The following is a 20,268-nucleotide window of genomic DNA, read 5'->3' on the forward strand; positions in this document are numbered from 1 at the left end:
TTGCAGACGTGGGGGAGTACGAACGGGGCGGAATTTGGGCGATGGAGTTGTGGTGATCGATCGAGGGGAAGGAGGAAGGGTATTTGTTGGCGGCGTGGGACCTGGGGTACCGTTGGCCGAGACGATTTGAAATTCGCAAAAAAAAACGAGGGCTGCGGGCGACCGATAAACCAGGAACCAAGCAAGGAAACTGGAAAAAAATTCGCTGCATCCGGTATGCAAACTGGATCGTGTGCGTACCTGCTCTCGCGAAGCGACGCGCGGATGTCGCGGCCATCGGACGGATCGCGACGAGGACTCGTGATAAGGACATCGTTCCCGCAGGCGCAGCGGCTCGGCTCCGCGCCGTCTCATCCTGCCGCCGCGGCCGCCGCCGCCTCGTCCTCCTCCCTCTCCAATCTCCATTGTTGCTCTGCTGCTACCTGCCACCGCCAAGCGCAACCACACATCGCGTCCATTTTTCAATTAATGAGTTTGCTCCCAGCACTGCTACGTGCCATGATTAGATTGGTGCAAAAATCGATTGAAAGCCAGACAAAAAAATCACTCAAGTGATGTCTAGTCACTCCCTTTCTGAAATCCTCTTGGAAATTTGCTGGCGTTCTGTGCCTAGATGGTCAGCAATTATCGACATATCATTTGCATCACAATTCACAGCCGACCCTCAAAAGCATTTGGCCCTCTTCTTCTGCAGCACCATACCAGTTACAGGTTTCATTTCTAGGCATGCCCGTGGACCCCATAATCAAAGAACCAAAATGGAAGATTATCTATGTCATTTATGTACAGGTATTCTCCTGCGGATGGAATAACTCTCTGACTAGCTAACACGCATGGGCATAATTGCGAAAACCAGCAAACGCTACATTGTCCAGCAACTACCAGAACAGTGTCGATATAATGTGAGCTTGGAGCATCAGTGATGGTGAGGTGCATAAGCATATACTACCTACCTCAGCTTCAGATGCCTACTTACATAAACAAGGGTGCCAGATACGCGATCAACTCTAACCTAGCCTATGTGTTAGGACTGCCACAGCAAATAATCATCAGCCCCACGAATTTTTGCGGGTCGCCATCACACCATGAAGAGGTACCGGAGATCTTCTACGGTGAGCCGAGTAGCATTGCCGCTGGAACCATCCTCGCCAAAAGCGGATTGGACCATCGTTCGCTTTTTCTCCTGGCAGGATAAATATATACACGTCTTGTCAATTAAAACATGGAAATTGATTAGCAGTATACACTCCACAAGATGAATAGACCTTCTAGCTCACATAAAATTATTTCAGGAAGAAAGAGATTGACACTGGCATGTGATGTACATATGTAATAGCTGCTTTGATATATATCGTTAGGCTATCATTCATAATCATTTCATTGTTCATTGTAGCTGCTATGTCATTTTACAGCAATCATTATTTCCTAATAAAAGACGTGGTACAAAATTGAAGTACTGTATTGGCTTAAAGTTGGCTACAAAACTAAATTGAACTGAGAGAAATATGAACCAGCTTAACTACTTTTTATGATTCATCAATTATAGGCTGAATCTGTTAAGCTGTCAATGCCAAACATTCCCTAAAATCAACATGTGACACCATTAACGGAGCATGTGTCCTCTAATTACAAAAAGAAAGAATATTGTGATCTCAAAATGAAAATGCAAGAGCCAAAGTATTACCTGCAAAGCTAATATGCGGTCTTCCACCGTTTCTTTAACTGTAAACCGCGAAACAGTAACAGGACGGGTCTGACCAATCCTGTGTGCTCTGTCAACCGCCTGGTCCTCGGCGTAAGGATTCCACCAAGGATCAAGCATAATAACATGGCTAGCAGCTACCATATTTAGACCCAGATTGCCAGCCTTCAGTGACATTAGCATCACTCTCACCTAAAGGATGAAAAGGATTATCTAAATATATGTGTCAAATATAAGCAAACAGTGCTGGATGAGAAAGGATAGAATGCAAGGACCTCTGGATCAGTTTGAAACTCGTTCACTCCTTTTTCTCTCAAGTTGAGACACATTGCCCCGTCTAGCCTCCTAAATTGTATATTATTGCTGTTCAGTGAAAGCCCCATCAAATCCAGCATGCCAGTCCACTGGGAGAAGACTATTGCCTTAACAGGGGCCTCCTCGCTTGGAATTGATTCAGTAGTATCCCCCATCGTAACGGCACGTGTCTTGATGATTGATTTAAGTATGCCCACTGCTTCACAGATCTTCGAGGAGATGTAACTGCTATCACAGATTGAAGATGCTTTATCATCCACAGTGGAACAACTAGTTTTTTTATCAATTTCCAACTTTGGCAAGATAGAAAGCTTTAATACTGCTGGTGTAAAAACAGATCGAACACTCAGTTTCTTTCCACAAAGTGTATAGGGGCAGACATGTGCATCACCCGTTAAGGTATCATGCACACACTGATAGCAGAAAACATGGCCACATGTTGCAACAACAGCATCCTCAGGTGGATCCTGCAAATGTGGAAATAAATTACTGTACTCATAAGAAACATTAGCTAAAACGAAACAAACCGGTAACTGTTTAATGTTTCGTCACACACTAACACATATCTCTTTTGCTTATTCAAAGAAGAAGAAAACATTTCAAAAACTGTGCATGTGACAAATTTTGAGTGAACTGATTGCTTACACTGCATATGGAACAAATTGCAGGACCTCTTTCCAGCTTTTCAAGCAAATCTGTGACTGTTTCCTTAGGAAGTTGCTTTGCCATTTCAATAGAATTATTGTCAATCAGATCTGATTCCTGCCCCTTCAAAAGAAGAGGGTGGTCACAAGCCTGCCGAAGCCGCAACAGCAACACAAGGATGTTTGCATAATTTTCCTTTATTGTTCCAGCTGCATCATAGGCCTATATCACGAACAGAACATATGACCTGAGGCATTTCTTACTGAAATTCCTGAGCAACTGAACTTTAATTTGAAAAGGCAAAAATCATAAGGAGCAACTGAACTTTAATTTGAAAGGCATTTCAATATGTTAGCTAATTCTTATGTGATTATAAACCGCTAGACCTAATCTTCAGTAAAGGTAGTGCAAATATAAGGAGCATACATCAATTATACTAATACTGCTACTGACTTCTGAGATTAGACAAAGACAATCCAACCATGATTGCAACTAAAAAAGCATCATACTTAAGCAATTGAGTTTGTACCCTACTGAAGAAAGATGACGTAAAGTTGAAGGTACCTTGAACTTTTGTCGAGAGCCTTCTTCAAGTGTTAAGTAGAAAGCTCGCTCCTCTGGGGTGAAATCTATTTTACTCAGCATGATTGTCTTTGCTGGTAATTTTAAGATTGGTTCTCCATCTATTAATGTTTCTGTATGGACAACCGTTCAAGAGTGTATCAATGATAAATATCACAACCAATGAAGAACCAAGTGACAATGGCATATACTGAGAAACCTTGGAAATAATGATATACGAAACACAATAGAATTCTTTTTCAGAAAGTACTGGATGAAACAAACAAGATCAAATATGCTGAACAAAGTTTGATGGTTGCAAGCCATTCCATATTAAGGAATTATTAAGTTTTGCAGGCAAAAGAATTAAAGCGTGCATCAGTGCAGGTTTCATAGTCTAGCTCAGAGGTACAAAATGCAGACAGATATATATATATGGTTCAGGTACTTTATTTCACCTTTTGTGCGCCGCAGTAGAACTATCCTCAAGATAGCTTGAAGTTTCTTATAGCCACGAACTGAGTCTCTAGAGATTGGGTGCTTGATCATATATTTGAAAGAACTAAATTTAGAATACGGTTCATATTTCAAAAAACAGAAATAGCTGTATAGATCGTCAATTTTGTTTTGTATGGGTGTTCCTGATAAGCACCATCTCCTCTGAGCCCTCAGTCCACAACAAGCTCTCGACACTTGAGTCCGGTAGTTTTTTATAGTTTGAGCTTCATCAAGCACAACTCTGAACCATCGTACCCTGGCAAGTGGACCACCATATGAATTGCTAGGTTTATTTTTCTTCTTTGCCTTGCTCTGCTTTTTTTTGGGTTGTTTTCTCTTGCCACCGACACACAATTCCGGACAAGTTCCAGACATTTCAATGTCCTTTGTATCATCATCAGAGTTTGCTTTAGGCACTTCATTAGCCACAGTCATGTATGTTGTGACAACGACATCATATTTTGCCAACTCATTTGGATCTCTAGTCCTTGAACCTCCATGATAAACCAAAACTGACAATTTAGCGCCTTCCATAACCTTCACAGACAACTCATTAGCCCACTGCCTAAGAACACTAGCAGGGCACACCACCAATGTTCCTGCAGCATGTCTAATCTTGGGCCCCAAGGTTGATGCAGAGGGCTTCACCCTGGTCTTCTTCCTTGGTTCAACACAATCAGTAACAGCACCTGACTGACTATCAGAGAGCTTAAGACTGTTGGCAACATGCAATTGTGTAGAATCATGTAGCTTGTTCAGGGGTTCAGCCTTCAGTTGTTTCTTGTCCATGACAATCACCACGTCATCATCATCAATGCTTAGGACAGATGTTGTACAGTATGATCCAGAAGTCATGAACCTAGACTGCTTAACCCTCTCCTTCTGTATAAGGGCAATCATTGATATTGTCTTCCCAAGACCCTGTATCGCAGAAAGTTAATTTCTTAATATTTCATCCAATCACAAATATAAGTCCATCTAGGTTTGTCCTAAGTAAAAACACACATAGATTGACAATGTAAGGTCAATGTTAGTAGATTCATCATGAAATGCGCTTTCATTATACTCCTATATAAGTTTTGCTATTTGAGAGAATATATCTTATAGATATTTGCTGTCAAAGTTACACATTGAAGACCATGTTAATGTCATGATGGACTAATATTTGTGATCAGAGGAAGCATAAAGGAATCTGACAGAAAGAATTAAAAGTTACTTGAAGGTAGAAAAGTAAGAAATAACCTGATCATCTGCCAAAATTCCACCCAGACAATGTGAACTATTCTCCTTCGAAAGCATCCAAGCTAATGCCATTTTCTTTGAAACATAAAAGAACATGGAGTGAAGATGGCCTCCAGAATAAGCAAAATAACTGAGGAACTGAGACTAAAGAAAAGGTTACCTGATGCTTAAGCAGTGATACTGACATAACACCTTCAGGCAGATCTTCTTCGCCCTTTTCCTGGCTGATATGCTGCACTTGTTTTGGGAACATTACTATGGTTCATCCAAGTATGACTAAAAAAAGAAATAGGAAAGATTTAAACCTTAAGGGCTTCTTCATATACAGCTCTCTCGTCAAGACCAAAAAGCCTTTTTTCAACATCATTGTCAATTGTTGCATCATTAACAGAAGTCCTGGATGGCATTGGCGGAGGGAATATCCTATGTGAACGCGAACCTCCATATATAAAGACATCATCTGACAGTTCCAAACAACATTGTCTTAATATCCACACTTAGCACAATTATTGTAGGATTACTCAAATTAAAACCTTTCATGGATACTGGATAGTAAATAAAATGTCACCGGTTGGCATTGTAGATGAAGACATCCCATTTCCATTGGCAGTGAATCTTTGAAAACCAATAAACTTCATAGCAGGCTCTTCCTTGATTCTGTTGTCATCTAAACTTGAATGGTTGGGTGCAAATGATTGAGGACTGAAACTTCCGTCGGTGAAAGATTGTGGAAGCTGATGTTCAACACTTGGAACATAGAAATGTTCAGATTTTGCTGCAGAACCATATGTTATTGATAATGGAAGATCCCTACTGATATCATTGCTCACCCCACTGCTCATTTCAGTGGTTGATCTATTGTCCACAGGGCTGTAAGAGGATGAAGCATTTCTACTGCTAAACCAATCATCATATTCTTTTTTAGCGATCTCATGCCAATCATCGTATTCCAGGCTGGTCAGTTGTTCCACGCTATTCTGATCAGGTGCTGTGCTCAAAGGAACAAGAGGCAGGTGATAAGGACTAACAGGATCATCATAATCGGTATCATCTTCTCTGCATGAATGGAACTCATTGTTGTCTTCACTATCAGAAGACAGGTCAATGATGCCTTCCTCACTATCTGAACTCAAGTCAATAATGTCCATACTGCTTGCAATCATAAGCGTTGAATCTGCTTTGTTGAATATCTGTTATTCCTAGCTTTGATCACCAGCTATAATCAAATTAATCAACATCAGAAGGGCTGATGCCTGTCTCCTATGAAATGACTTGTGACAAGGAATAAATAAATAAATAGCGCACCAAGCCTCAAGCAGCTCAGATTAGTACTTGTGACCAGATCTCAGTAGAGCAGGCGGCAGCTAGCCTGCAAGTGGCATCAAGATGGCAAACGAAATTTCAGCTACACGTGTCAGGGTCGGCAGTAATGCAAATTCTGAAGTGAAACTCTAGCAACAAAAAGACACCAACGGTTATCAAGAATTTTATTTGGCTTCAACAAAGGAGGAGACAGCAGTGTGCAAAAAGGATGGAACAGTTGATACTCGAGTGCGAGATGTTAGCTCTTCAAAAAAGTTAACAGAACTGCACCCCCCCCCCCCCCGGTTATTAGTCGAAAAGAAAATGAACTCAAAGGTGCAGAATTTTTGCAAGGATCAAGATTCAAGCGAAGTAGATTCGTCACAACAGCAACAGGAAAACTGTCATCAGACTGTTATTTCCCAAGCAACAGTACAATACAGGAACCCACACCCACAGCGCTACATACGAACGTACAAAATAATCCCGTTAGGCAACATATGCGGAATTCGCAAACCCAACCAATCCCGCGATCGCTTAAACCTTCCCCAACTCCCCTTCCCGGCAAACCACAACGCCCTAATCTGCGCAAAGCGCCGCCTTTCCATCCCAAGCGGAATCAATACCGTTTAAATTTCCTGTAAATCAAAGCACTCGCATCCAACGAAACCATATTATAATAGCTTTCCGTCCAGGAAGCAGACCACGAACCAATCAAGGAAAGCACCACGGGGAAGCGAAGTCAGCGTCGTCGTTACCTGCTCCGAAATCGGCGAGCCGGGGCGGGCGGGGATCGACGGGCGGACGCACGCGGCGCGGCGCCGAAGGCCGGGGAGCACGTGCGCCGGCGGAATCTGCGAGAATCTACAGCGGCGAGGGGAATCCGGCGAGTTGGTTCGTGCGTGACGGCGGGCGGGCGGGCGAGACCTGAAAAAGTATTTGGGAGAGTGGCGCCGCGTTGGTTGCAGAGCTTTGTTTGCCTGCTGAGTGGGCCCCTGACGCCCGGGCTCACTTGTCAGTGGGAGGACGCGAGCGGGAAACGAAAATATTCTCATTGGCTGCGAAAACGGAAACGGTCGGCCGTGGCTTACGGTGGAAGAAAGCGTGTGGGAGGCCACGACGGAACGGCAGATAATGACTGTTGGGTACGTGAAATTTCACACGAATTTCGTCGAAATTTCAGGACCGTTTGGAAGAGGAGTACGAAGTCCATCCCCCCAAACATGAACCGGAGAAATCCAGGTGAATTTAATTTAATTTAGATGTATCCAAGGAAACAACAGGCACATGTTCGGAGTAATTTAGGCAATTGTACAGCGAAACAAATCCAAACTATGTAGAAATACAAAAAAGGAAATAAATCGCATTCAAACGCTAAAATCCAGGAAACTAACAAATGGAAAAAAAAGGTCAAAATCCAACTCGCTTTGCCTCAGCCCCTCATGCGTGAGCAGCCGGGCCGAGGCCCACTACGAACGGCCCAGGCGGCCCAAAGTAGGGCACGCCCGTGGGCGGGGGCGCGGCGGCTGAGGCGGAGGACGACGACGACGAAGCGACACCGGGGAACGCAGCCACGGCGGGCTGCGTGAGCGGGTTGGCCGGCGGCGTGGTGGCGGCGCCGGCGGTGGCCGGCAGGAGCGGGTCGCCGTACGCGGGCCCCTGCTGCTGGCAGTCGGGCCAGCGGCAGTCTGTCTGGGCCCTGTTGGCTCCCCACGTGTGGCGGGCCAGGCCGAAGCCGAGGACGAGGCCCGCGACGAGGAGCGCCGCGACGAGGCACAGGAAGATCTTGGTGGCCTTGCCCACGTAGCAGCACATCGGAAGGCAGGCCCGCCGCTGCTCCCTCTCTTCTTCAACCTCTAGCCACCACTCCCTCCTCTCTCACCAGCATAACATGCAGGAGAGCACGCACGGAAGGAGAATGGGGGAGAGAAGAGAGAGGTAGGGTGATGGCGAATGGGTCACAGAGGAAGAGGGGGCACTCGGCCACCTCGCTTTTGTTTTTGGTGTTGGTGCTGCTTGTCGGATTAGCGCTCGTGCATGGCTACACGTGAAGGAGAGAGAGAGCGTGAGAAAAAGTTCTGTTAGTTGCTGTTACCGAAGTACACACAGTATTATAAGCAATTAACAAACAATCACGAGAACTTAATTATGTCACAAAAACTTTTTATCTTATTCAGTGCCGTTCAGTTTCAGCAGTTAGTTTGGTGTTTGGTCATCATATCAGCCTGCTCTGTGCTCTGTTTTTGAAAGAACATGCTCTATGCTCTGTGCTTTCTGGTTTGCATGACAGAACAGAAAGGTCAGATTACGGCAACACAAAATCATTTCTGCAGTGGTACGTTCTGCACTAGTACTCTTCTGCATTCACCTGACAGATTCAAGGGATCAAGTGCTGGTTGATGTCGGCAGAATTGCAGAAAACAAGCAGAGATTCTCAGGCGACAAAAGCACACTTCTACCATCTGTTGTGCTTGTCAGTAACAGAAGTTACTCTGCCGACACTCCTGGTGGGGATCTATTGGAAGAGGCGACAGTAAGTGTGAAGCTTCAGAGCCCCACAGACCCTGGGAATGGGATCATGGAGAATGCACTGTACAGTGTACACCACAGTCCATGGTGCCATGGCAGCATGCCATGGTGTCTCCCCAGCAATGATTTGCCTTTCCTTCCTCGTCTCCCCTTTCATCTTTTTTCTTCAGCGCCTCTTGGGCCAAGATGAGTATCATTGAGGGAAAAGCTGAAGCCAACCTGTGACATATCAATAGTTGCTCACATGTTGCATTGGGCCACAGCACAGCTTGCAGTTTTGTTCATTATCCTAGGGTGGTTAGATGTGGTGCCTGCAGGTCAGGTCCATTTCTGTTGTATATTCGTTTGATTCAGATGCAAAGCTGCAGTTGCACTGGCACCTTCAAATATATGATAATCTTATCTAGAAGCTACCTTTACCCATTATCTAAAAAAAAAGAAGCTACCTCTACCACATAGTACCTACCAACGTAATCTGGGATTGTACATCACGCTTAATCATGGGGATTTGCACATTTGCAATGCTGCAGAGATGGTAACACTTTAATACTCCATTGTCAGAAGAGAGGAATTTGGCACTAGCATAATCAACCATTTCTGAAGCGACCTTTATTTTTCAACCCCAAACGCATGCCACATTCAGAGTCACACTCTTTCAAAAAAAAAATGTTTCAGAGTCACACACACTGCTGTCACAGTTGCAGAACCAACAGGCAAGACTACTGAGTTATAAAGCGACACCCATCAGAGTCACAAACGCGACAATGTACAGTTTGGAACGTCCAGATTCAGAAGACCTGACCAGGCAGTGCTCTCGGCCATATGAGAGTTTCAGAGGACATGGTGGCGAGGAACGACTATTCGACGACTATCTGAGTTTCGAAGGGATCAGCAGAAGCATCCACCATCTTCTTCAACTCATCTGGATTTGCCCCAACAATCTTCCTCACCACCTCCTTGTTCTTGATGAGGAAAAATGTCGGCATGGCCTTCACTCCGTACTTGGATGAAACACTCTGCATTCATTTACGGTGCGTCAGTACATCATGGTGGCATAGCATAATCAGGCTTTCTTCAGAGACATGTACGAAGAGTGAGTTTCTGCATGTGTTGTGTCATAATATCAAATTTATAAAATATAAATATGATGTGGCTAAGAGAGTTCCTTTCTTTCCTTAGAGGTTAGACCATAAAAAGCCCAGACACATGACCGGTAAGATCAAAAGTGATTTACCTGGATATCGTCAACATCCACATAGAGGAACAAGATCTCAGGGTGGGTCTGAGCTAGCTCCTCAAACTTGTAGTTCATGGACAGGGATGTCACACACCATGATGCCCCGAAATGAGCAACAACCTGCACGACATGGGGGGGATAATTTATCAAGGTTAAAATTTTGTGTGGATTTGAAAAACAGGAGCAGGATCGCTAGCAAAACAGAGCACCACCGTCAGGCTAATCTTTCCCCAGCTCTACTGATTTTGCTCATTATAATGAAAGGAAAAGATGTAAAGGATGCACAAACAGCAAAAGGAAGAAGAAGAAGAAGGAGCATGGCTATATAGAAACCAAGTTGCTAAAAAGTTGCATAATCTCACAAAAGCAACAGCGTTATGATATACATCAATCATTCTAGCACAATCATAAACAGAAACAAAGAATGGACCAAACTGGAAACGACTGAGAGCCCACAACATCAAAGGGCATTGCTGGAACTTTGAAAATTGAACGGAATCTCAACAAGAAGAAAAGAACCAGGCCAAAGGAGAGGGGATAGGAGGAAAGGGAGAGGAAGGGGTACCCACAGGGCGCCCTTCGTTGCTTGCTTGATTGGTGAATAGCTCCCATGCCTCCTCGCTCTGAACCTTCACGACCTTCGAATTGCCAACCCCCGGGGCTGCTGGATCTCCATATGGCCTGAGAACACAAGCTTCTTCCCCTTCTCTGTTCTGCTTCTTGGTCTCCTCCTCCCAGATCCCTTCCCCAGCAAGAAAAAGATTTACAGATTGTTTACGGAAGCAAAGGTGTGCCAATCCACTCCGCTAAGATAAGCATGGGAATATATTCTACAGATGGTGGGTCCAGCCTTATTTTGGCTGGTCTGATTTTTCTGAAGTCAGGAGGATCCTATGCAGTATTAAAAAATCTTATGTGTTTATGTCAACCACATAAGAGATACTTCCAGTAGTAGAAAAAAGAGAGGCATACAAATGGAAGCATATTAATACAATGCTTATAAGGTGAGAACATGTGAGGCATAAATATTAATACAATGCTTATCAGGTAAGATGCCGGAAAGGAGCCCACAACTTAACCTTATTAACTAACATCCTAGTAAAACGCGTCCATCATAGTCAAATCCACATCATAGTGTGTTGCTGGCAGTGCTACATTCTTCTGTGGCATCAACTTGCTATCTTCTTGAGGGAAAAAACAGCTTCCTTACCTAAGATGGTACATAGCACCACATCGATGATAGCACACGGCATCACAAAAACATGGGCCTCATATGAGGTTAGGATTACTTTGGTGCCACTTCATGGACCCCAGTGGTGTTTAGTAACGAAAACCACTTCATGGACCCCCAGTGTGTTTAGTAATGAAAAGGTATCATTTTCTGGACTATATGAGAACTACAGATAAGGAATAAGTTTCTTTTTTTTTCCAAGAAAAACCCGTGAAGATGAGTATTATACATAGGTTCTTATCAGCACTATGGCAATTAAAGATACTGTACCCCTCCAGTATAAGTAACCAATCAACTCTCTAGTTTCCTACTTTCGTTAGTTGGTATCTTTTGATGTTGAATAGAACAGTCATCAGGTCAATTATCCTTGACACTTAGGTCGGTGTGTTTGGTGGAGCTCGAGTTTCTAACGTACGTGGCACGTCTGTAATTGGACATCTCCGGGAGTTGGCTGCCTGCCTCTCCTTTGTATTATTTCCTTCTTAATGAAATGACACACAGCTTTCACGCATCGTTGGAGAAAAAAGGGATGTTGAATAGAACTTGGATTATCCAATGAAAAATAACCTGGTCTCTGGGGTATTATAAAAGTTCCATCCTACAATATTAGTATGACTTTGGGTGCTTTTGCTTATAAGAAAAGTCCTTCACCAAATGGGAATAAATGAATCAAGACAAGGCACCTTGAACCTATCTTCTAATTTATGGCAGAAACACAAATCCAGAATCTTCCATATATTTATTTTGCTTCTTGTAGTTTCAAGGCAGCGTGAGCATGGATGATCCGACAGACCTATCCAATCCGTACTGGTGTTGCATCCTTAGTACAGACAGGGATAAGATCCAAAATAGATGGGGAAACAACCCCTACCTACACGTAATGCAATGATTTTGTATGATATGAGCAATAATTGAGTTTGACAAAACCAGCTTAACCCATAAATTCCATCTAGTGGAGGCACAAACATGGAATGTCGAATTCAATCATACATAAGGACTGATCCAGGATGAAACAACCCCAGTGCGTAGTTACAAGGTATAGCGTACACAGTACGAGTTAACATCACAATCAAGCTCCATGTTGTCTCCTATAAATCGCGAACGCGTAATGTAGCATAATTCTACCCAAGATCCATGCCATTATCTTAATTCTGATAGTGACTTAGGAAACAAATGAATTTTTTTTGGAAATTTAGAATTATAACCTATAGCAAACACCTTGCATCCTAGCTGTGTATAGTACATACACTTACCGATTGCCGCACGGAAGGAAAAGGAATTGCTCATAGCTTTCGCCTGCTGGCTTCGATCAAGAACATGATCGATTCCGGGAAAGCGCTCGAGGTCTCAGGGCGCTGCGCCGTCGAAGTCTCCGGTCGCCGCCGGAGAAGACGCCGCCGCGGATTCTGACGAGCTCCCCGTGCTTGCAAGTTGCAACGCCGGCTTGAACTTGGGCCGCAGCTGCGCGCGTGCCTGGGCTCAGGATAAGGATGGGCCGCGTGTGTGAGCTCAAGATATTAGAATTCTTTGTTTCATTTTTTTTTTCAAATTGAATGAACCAGAGTAATGATCATAAACTTTGCTGCTGGCTCGTGCTCCAGATTGAAAAAATATAGAATAATTTTGGAATAGCCATCCTGATAGTTTTACGCAAGAATACAAAGGTTTCAGAGAAAAGACAGTACAGAAGAAAGTTACCTGAAAAACAAGCTCATAGTGCAGCAAACGAGCAAGCAGGCTGTGAATTGTTCGTCACTCGTGTCATAAGCTGGAAACTGGCATTAGCTCGTCAAAAGATTCGTCCATGATAATATATATAATATGGCTGCTTCAAGAGGCAATACTTCAGTTTTTGCTGCGTTGTCCCGTGGAACAGCCACTCATGACCCCAAATAAGTAGAGTACAAGGTACCAAGTGACTTTTCGTTGTAGCATAGTAGCATATAGTACTGTTGCTGTTGCCAATTGCCATAAAGCCAGCAGCTGAGTTCTGCTTGGCTGGAAAAAAACGTAGTTTCAATTTTGAAACCACCGTCACAATTAATATTACTCAAAAATCTGCTATACCAAACGGAAAGCGTGACAAGATGTCAGCACTCAAACATATGCTGCTCTCAGCACATTGCCACTGCCTACACTGTACAAATTACAAGATTTCTGTCGCGCCTCACCTTTGTGGCCAAATGTAGCATAAACCACCTCATTATACATCATATTACAATGATGGCTACAACGACTTTACCCATAACTCAGCCTAGAATCAAAGGAACGTGCTTGTGTCTGACGTCTTGGTATCCCGATTTCACAAGCATTCACCCTTGAAGCAAACCTCAATGAGCATATCGTCTCCCCAACAGATGATGCCTCAGGTGAAATATTGACAAACATGAGAGTTTTCGAGTCTCCTCCAAGGCAAGGCTGCAAAGTCAAGTTATAGCTAAGAAATTGTTTGAAATAGACTCCAGAATATACACCTTTAAATAGATACCCTGAATCACTAACCTGCAATAGGTATGTAAGTTTTGAATTTCTGAAGGGAACATGGTCGTCTCCTTTTGCAATCGCAAAGATTACATCACTCAAAGCTGACAAGCTTTTATTGATTGACTAAAACATAAAAAAAAAAGCATGATTACATACCACTATCGAATGCTGAGAATATTGGAAATCTATAAGAAACAAACACTTACCTGAGTTTCCTTCAAGCGATCACCTGTGGAACCACTTTTAGCAAGACGCTCGCTTCCAGCTAAATCAATCAAGTTAAGGACCCCTTGGACATGTTGACCTGTGTTCTGTAAGAAAATGAAAAAAAAATTCTCCCATCATTTATGTTTATTTAAAATGCTGAGTATTTGTCTAAAAAAAGAATTAACATCCATACGAAAATGAAGCATTAAGCACACTATATATTTTGGTAGATGTTGGCATGATAATAAAGTTAAAAGTTTTTTAATATAGTTCCTGATAGCTCAATATGTAGACTTTGCATACCTCATTTGATCCTAATATCTTTAGTGTGAACACAAAATGGCTCCTAGAAGATTGCTCATTCATCTGGGTCTTACCCACAGACCTGTTAAAAATGGAGAACACATAATTAGATCCAATACAGATATGTAGTCACATAAATATACATGTAGGAACACCAGGTTAGATACAAGGTTAAACTAGTGATTTTACTTCCCTAAAAACAAGCACTATATATTAACACTAGTCTTTGCACAAAATAAATAATACACCAGTAAGTCTATTCTATTGAAGTGAAAAATTACCGGCAGATGTCAATGCTCAACAAAAAACAAGGGTCAAATGCATATGTGCGATCAAAGAGGCTCACCTGCTGTGGGATGCTTTATCTAGTAGAGTAGTCACATCAGCAATACTGAAGACATCAATAATTGTAAGGTCAGACACAGTTGTATTCCCATGAGAGTCGTGCTTTATAGTGTATTGTTTACTGGGTGTCATGTCAAAACTATTTGGGCGGCCTGGTGCTAACAAATCGCGAATTGTCTCATTGTATATTTCCAACATTGATACCTACACATTGAGTCAAATATAAATAAATTATATTAGTAACAACACAAACCAAAGCAGCATTGTGAAAGCCAAATACTTGTGTGATACTAACTTGCATGGAATACTCCCATCCTTGAGACTCTAGAGATTGACTTGTCTTAAAAATTTGTTCCAATGAGCGAGGTATTATGCCTTTTTGATCAATCCCCGGCCTGCCCATCATTGTATAAGTTTTACCAGATCCGGTTTGACCGTATGCAAATATGCATACCTGCATCACAGCGACACATTAACCATGATAAATTGCTTCATAGATGAACAAAAGATATGGCAACTAACGAAGATATGTGAAAAAGAAATGACAATTCATATGAACTGAAAGCTCCATCAGGATAGTAGTAACTTGATTGTGTGTGAATTATGTGGTCGTCTTAACACAACAAAGGCACCACATCACTAGAAACTCCAAATGTTAATACTTTTAAGCATATGATTTCCATTACATATGTTGGGAGTTAGGATGATTGCAACCATACAAGATGAACATTTATAACTATCCATCAGCACATCATGTTGTAATTCAAAGTTAATACCTTGTATCCATCAAGGGCACTTTGGACTAATTGCGATATTTCCACAAACACATCTTCTTGTGAAGCATTGTGGTCAAAAACCTTGTCATATGAGAAGGAAAGCTTCTGGCCTTCATAGGAACATATAACAACAAAGGAACACCACATTAGTATCATAATATAAAATTCAGTAGGAAACCCAAGAAATAACCATGTTGAACACATAATTTACCTTGGTTCATCAAATCAATAGCACGCCCAGTAGATTCTACTGATGTTGGAAAAGAGATAGAGGCACCTTCTGGACCATTTGAATCACCATCAAACCGAAGAAGTGGCCGAACTCGACAAAAAACCCTGATATTTCCTTTCAATTCCTGCAAAGATAAGGCCAATCAATACCTAGAGAGTAAAACTTATATATTAATACTTCAACTGCTCATTCAAAGTTTTTTTTTAAAAAAAAGAGATACTAATAAATAACAGCTTAACAAAGAGATAGTATGCTTTCAAGTATTACCAGTATGGTGTTGTGTAGTTTTTTCCGCAACTCGTCACCTTCAACAATTTGAGACTCTGCATGTGCCAAACGCTCCTCGAGGTATTTTATTTTCTCCTTCTGCTCTTCGTATCCTGTCATCGCCTCGATTGCAGTCATATCAGCAAGCTGCATAGATAAACAATTGTTTCAAACAACAAAAATGAAACAATACATTAGTTTCATAGAGGTATAGAAACACTAGCGGCAACTAGCAAATCTTCAACTTCTAACCTTCAACTTCTGGGTTGCAGCTGCAAGCTGCTTCTGAAAAGTCTGAATCTGTTTTTGCTGTGTATTGCATGTTTCCTAATAACAGAGAATGATTTTAAGCCCAATAGTTATGAGCTACAGATATGAATTCGAACCTGCAGATACAAACCTCAAGTGACGATACTTTTGTACTCATGCTTTCACATTCTTTTGATGATCTACCAATTTGTTCCTTGCAATTAGCAAGTTCAATGTTCAAACTGTTCAGTTGAGCAATCGAATGATCACGATCATCTCTAACCTGCTTCAACTCAGCTCTAAGGCACTCCACTTCTTTCCTGAGTTCTTCCTTCACCCTAATAGCCTCTTGCTGAGAAGCCTAACAGAATATTAAAAGAAAATAGACTTAAAACATATATATTTATAATTCATGCTGAAATATACATATCACTCAAATTCATTGAACAGTCCATGCTAAAATTCAATAAATAGTTGATCAAGAATATTTCATGGAAGTACTCACTCTAGAAGATTCTAGCTGGCTGCTCATTGAATTGTTACATTCTCTCAAAGTGGCCATACTTTCCATCATGGCGCTCTTCTCTTTTTGTAGTTTTGAGATAGTCTCGCCACTCTTTGAGGCATCAGCCTGAAGATTACTGTTGTATTGTTGTAAGCTGGTGTTGTATTCTTGAAGCCTTTTGTTTGTGTCTTGAACCATTTTTAGCTGGCAGTTCATGACATATATGTTAACAGAGAGGTCTTGAGGTACAAAACCATTTAAAAAGGTGATAAGATTACGTTAACTATTTCCCTGAAAACATTATGCCAACCATTACCTGCTCACTAAAGCGCTTGGCATCATGAGTGACCCTTTCTAGATCTACAGTCAGTACATCACGTGAACTCTCAGCCGATTCTCTTTCCTGCTTTTCTTTCTCGTAAGACTCCACAGCAATCTGCCATATACAAAATTGAGCAAACAAAATTTTAGTGAGAAGTCGGAGGTGTATCAATTATCACGCAACAGTGACATAAGCTTATCTATCCCTCACCAATTTTTCGGACTTCTCCCTGTTCAAGGTCTCCTCTAGACTCTCGCAACGCCTTGTCAAGTCCAAGTTAGCAGCTTTCAACTCTTCAATCGCATTGCTGAGCTGGGTCTCTGCAACGAGAATTCTATCAATAAATACCACGTGGCGCTGACAGACACTCAAATGAACAATAATTCAGAATCTTCCGATACTAAATAGTACAGTGCGCTGAGAGCCTGCTAGGGCTCAATTTTCCTCTCCGTGAGCTCAGCCAAACGGAAAGAATAAAAGGAGAGTTAGGATTTATTTACCCAATTCAGTATGACGGCTGTTCTCGGCATCCAAAGTACCCCTGAGCTTCTCCTGCTCAGCCAAATAGCCATCTTCTAGCTCCATATACCACCGGGTGCACGCCCTGAGCTTCTTGATGTAGTCGCTCATCTGTTCGACTCTCCCCTGCAGAAATATGACGAATTCAAGAAAACGCCTCCAAATATGCAACAAAACGCCTAACCAATAAAGCCCCGCGGAACCAACCTTGTAATCGTTCTTGCTCTTGCCCTTCATCTTCTCGGCAAGCAGCCGCTCCACGTCCTCCCTCCCACTGAACTCGACCACGGGCGCGGCCTCCGCCCCGCCGCCATCTGCTGGCGCGGACGACGTCCCGCCGTTGGCCTCGCCGTTGTTGATGGCCGACAGCACGTTCCGGCGCGGCGTCACCTTGAGCCCCATTTCGCGCCGCGCGGTCCCCGCGTTCTCCTTCTTCTGCGGCAACAGCAGCAGCACCGTCACCACTCACCGCATTCCGAATCCCGAGCAACTCAGAAGCGAATAGCAAACCCAAGAAAAGGAGAAAGTTTGCGGGGGAGGCGAGGAAAAAATCACCAGGTAGGAGCTGCGAGGCGGCACAGACGAGGCCATGGTGGGTTCCTGGTGGGATTAGGGGTTCTAGCTTAGGTTTTCTCCTCCCGGCGGTGGGAGAGGTGGAGCTTTCTTGGTGCGGGGTGGAGTGAGCCCGACGGCAAAGAATCTCGTGGCTTTGAAGCGCCGACGAATTCGCACCCGGGATCCAAAAAGCTCCGGAAAACCTCAGCAGAACCGCGGGGCCGAGGTGCTCGCATGGACCTGCGGAGAAATCACCTTCGATTTTCCGGGGATTTTTCCGTTGGCTCGGATCCGAGCGAGAAGCCGATGTGAGGGGGGCTGGGGGAGGGGAGGAGGCGGCGGAGCTTTTTCGAAATATTTTGAACTCGAAACGACAAGGGGTACCCGGCCCGATGTGGCAGGGCGGGTTTATTTACTCCCCCTGCCATTGGGGAGTGGCGCGGCAGGTGGCGGGGTAGCTCAGCGCCGGCCGCGGCCGCTCGTGACGGAACGGTGGCTGGCCGGCCTGGCCCCGTGGCGGTCTCGGGGTTTCGTTCCCACGGGTGGGGCAGTTCCGGCATACTCGATCGCGATGAACGGTCAACTTCCGCGTCGCGGGCCTCGAGATGGGCCGGGCCGGGCCGCGCCGGAGCGAGCGTGTTGCGACGTTGCTCTCCCCGGCTTTTGTCCCTTTCGGGTTGGGTTGGGCGAGGCGAGGCACGTCACCAGCGCGACGTTGCCACGTCCCTTTTTGCGCCTCCGGAACTGTGGTAGGCTTCAGTCGCTTCACCGCCGGACGAGAACGACGACGACGAGACGCCATTACCGGCGATCGGCGCTCGCTAATCGCTGCTTTGTCTCGTCGTGTCAGGGGCTTAGCAAGTGCTTAACTAACATTCCCAGATGATTTGGGCACTGCTGGGGACTGATGAACTGCCGATTAGGTTAGGGATCTGCTGGGGACTGTTTGTCCGGCAGCTCAGTTCTTCTGAAGGTTAAAACACAAAACCTTTCTCCAAAGCACCGACGCGTTGGCAGACAAGGGCCACACAGATCGTTCTTCAGATCAGAGGCCTTTTCTTATTGATGAAGCTCTGAATTCTGAAAGCTTCATTTTTTTTGTTTGATACAAAGCGTAGAATGTCGTACGTGCGTGCTTTAAGTACAGTCCAAGTATCGGTGCGGGGATGCAATGATTAGCGACTCGGGTTGTGGATGGAGGCGCCACCATCATCATTAGATGTGTACAATGTGGCTTGTAATCCGGTTCTTGGTAGTAGCTTCGGACGCGCGCCCCACCTGACATGGTGCTTTGCAGGTGAAGCTAGCGCCGTCGTGCACTTCACGCAGGACGATCGCATGGCGGATTGACAAGTATGGGGTCCGTGTCACATCAGTCGCAGCGAAAGTTTGGTGCCACAGGCATCATTTTTGACTCGAATAGAGCCGTACCGATGGATGAGCACCTCTCTGATCGGTAGAAGATTCTCTGGGAAAAGGTTTCTGACTGACGAACTGACTGGCTTGCCGGTTGCTGCAGGGATAAAGCGAGGAAGGATTTTGGAATCGAAAGTCGCGATGACGAGCACGCACCACCTCGCGGGAGAGAAACCAAGCAAGGGCGCGCGCGTTTGGTTGCAGAAAGCGGCGGGGAAACCGCACCGCGCATCAACCCGCCGGCGTCCAGAACGAGTTCCAGCCCGGAGCCCCCTGCCGACACGAGGCCGCACGGCACCGCGCGGTTGGGAGCAGGGGCGGCGGGAGCAGCTGGGGAAATGGTAGTTGGAAGAAAAGATCGAAAATTGAGATTGTGGGGTATAGAGGATGGAAATAGGGGATGTTGTTGGAGTTAAATTTGGTATAGAGGATGAAGTTGATATGGAGGATGGATATAGAGGATGAGATTTAGGGGATATCGCTGGAGATAGCCTTAGCCCGGGCGCGGGTCGGTCGGTGGGGGATACGCCGGGGCAGCAGGTGCCGGTGACAGTGCCTGCCGCCGGGGTTCCTTGTCGCTACGACGTTCCAAACTCCGAGGGCGCGGCGGGCGCACCGAACGGCTGGGAGCCTGGGACAACGGAGCGCGCGTGGCACCGTTGGTTGGGGCGAACGAGCTGAAGCATGGGCACGGGGTTACGGGAGAGAGCGACCGCGAGGCGGGGCCTGCCCGTGGCACGTCGCCACGCCGGAGGCGCTGAGGACAACCGAACCGTGGCGACACCGTCCTAGAGGCTGAAACGCGAACAAATCGTAGGGCCCGGAG

At 44.6% G+C, this 20,268-nt stretch overlaps 4 protein-coding genes across 5 annotated transcripts; all 4 read right to left on the reverse strand.

Annotated features, from left to right (window-relative positions):
• Nucleotides 1–723: 723 nt before the first annotated feature.
• On the reverse strand, nt 724–7,185 carry LOC112899855 (helicase-like transcription factor CHR28). 2 transcript variants are annotated; one of them, XM_025968494.1, is made up of 12 exons: nt 7,024–7,185; nt 6,269–6,332; nt 5,532–6,179; nt 5,269–5,423; nt 5,124–5,195; nt 4,964–5,038; nt 3,682–4,642; nt 3,227–3,357; nt 2,663–2,884; nt 1,978–2,484; nt 1,685–1,894; nt 724–1,183 (listed from the first exon to the last, which is right to left on the reverse strand). In XM_025968494.1, exons 3-12 carry the CDS (start codon nt 6,124–6,126, stop codon nt 1,079–1,081), a joined length of 3,033 nt encoding a protein of 1,010 aa, XP_025824279.1. In that variant the 5' UTR covers nt 6,127–6,179; nt 6,269–6,332; nt 7,024–7,185; the 3' UTR covers nt 724–1,078. The 2 variants fall into 2 exon arrangements, with proteins under 2 accessions (XP_025824279.1, XP_025824278.1); XM_025968493.1 differs by having other exon boundaries at nt 5,532–6,332.
• Nucleotides 7,186–7,540: 355 nt separating this feature from the next.
• LOC112901546 (uncharacterized protein Os04g0629400-like) lies at nt 7,541–8,311 on the reverse strand. Its single transcript, XM_025970477.1, has one exon. It carries the CDS (start codon nt 8,078–8,080, stop codon nt 7,706–7,708), a length of 375 nt encoding a protein of 124 aa, XP_025826262.1. The 5' UTR covers nt 8,081–8,311; the 3' UTR covers nt 7,541–7,705.
• A 1,054-nt stretch (nt 8,312–9,365) lies between these two features.
• LOC112900869 (thioredoxin-like protein CXXS1) lies at nt 9,366–12,342 on the reverse strand. Its single transcript, XM_025969656.1, has 4 exons — nt 12,310–12,342; nt 10,601–10,837; nt 10,029–10,151; nt 9,366–9,810 (listed from the first exon to the last, which is right to left on the reverse strand). Exons 1-4 carry the CDS (start codon nt 12,340–12,342, stop codon nt 9,652–9,654), a joined length of 552 nt encoding a protein of 183 aa, XP_025825441.1. The 3' UTR covers nt 9,366–9,651.
• Nucleotides 12,343–13,261: 919 nt separating this feature from the next.
• Nucleotides 13,262–18,336, reverse strand: LOC112901591 (kinesin-like protein KIN-14H). Its single transcript, XM_025970538.1, has 17 exons — nt 18,027–18,336; nt 17,679–17,906; nt 17,453–17,597; nt 17,163–17,272; nt 16,947–17,066; nt 16,631–16,834; nt 16,277–16,486; nt 16,129–16,203; nt 15,877–16,023; nt 15,589–15,733; nt 15,378–15,487; nt 14,897–15,055; nt 14,603–14,805; nt 14,257–14,338; nt 13,953–14,057; nt 13,765–13,869; nt 13,262–13,680 (listed from the first exon to the last, which is right to left on the reverse strand). Exons 1-17 carry the CDS (start codon nt 18,060–18,062, stop codon nt 13,501–13,503), a joined length of 2,364 nt encoding a protein of 787 aa, XP_025826323.1. The 5' UTR covers nt 18,063–18,336; the 3' UTR covers nt 13,262–13,500.
• Between the last annotated feature and the right edge of the window lie 1,932 nt (nt 18,337–20,268).

Source organism: Panicum hallii, chromosome 7 (genome assembly GCF_002211085.1).
Source record: "Panicum hallii strain FIL2 chromosome 7, PHallii_v3.1, whole genome shotgun sequence".
Lineage (NCBI taxonomy): Eukaryota > Viridiplantae > Streptophyta > Magnoliopsida > Poales > Poaceae > Panicum > Panicum hallii.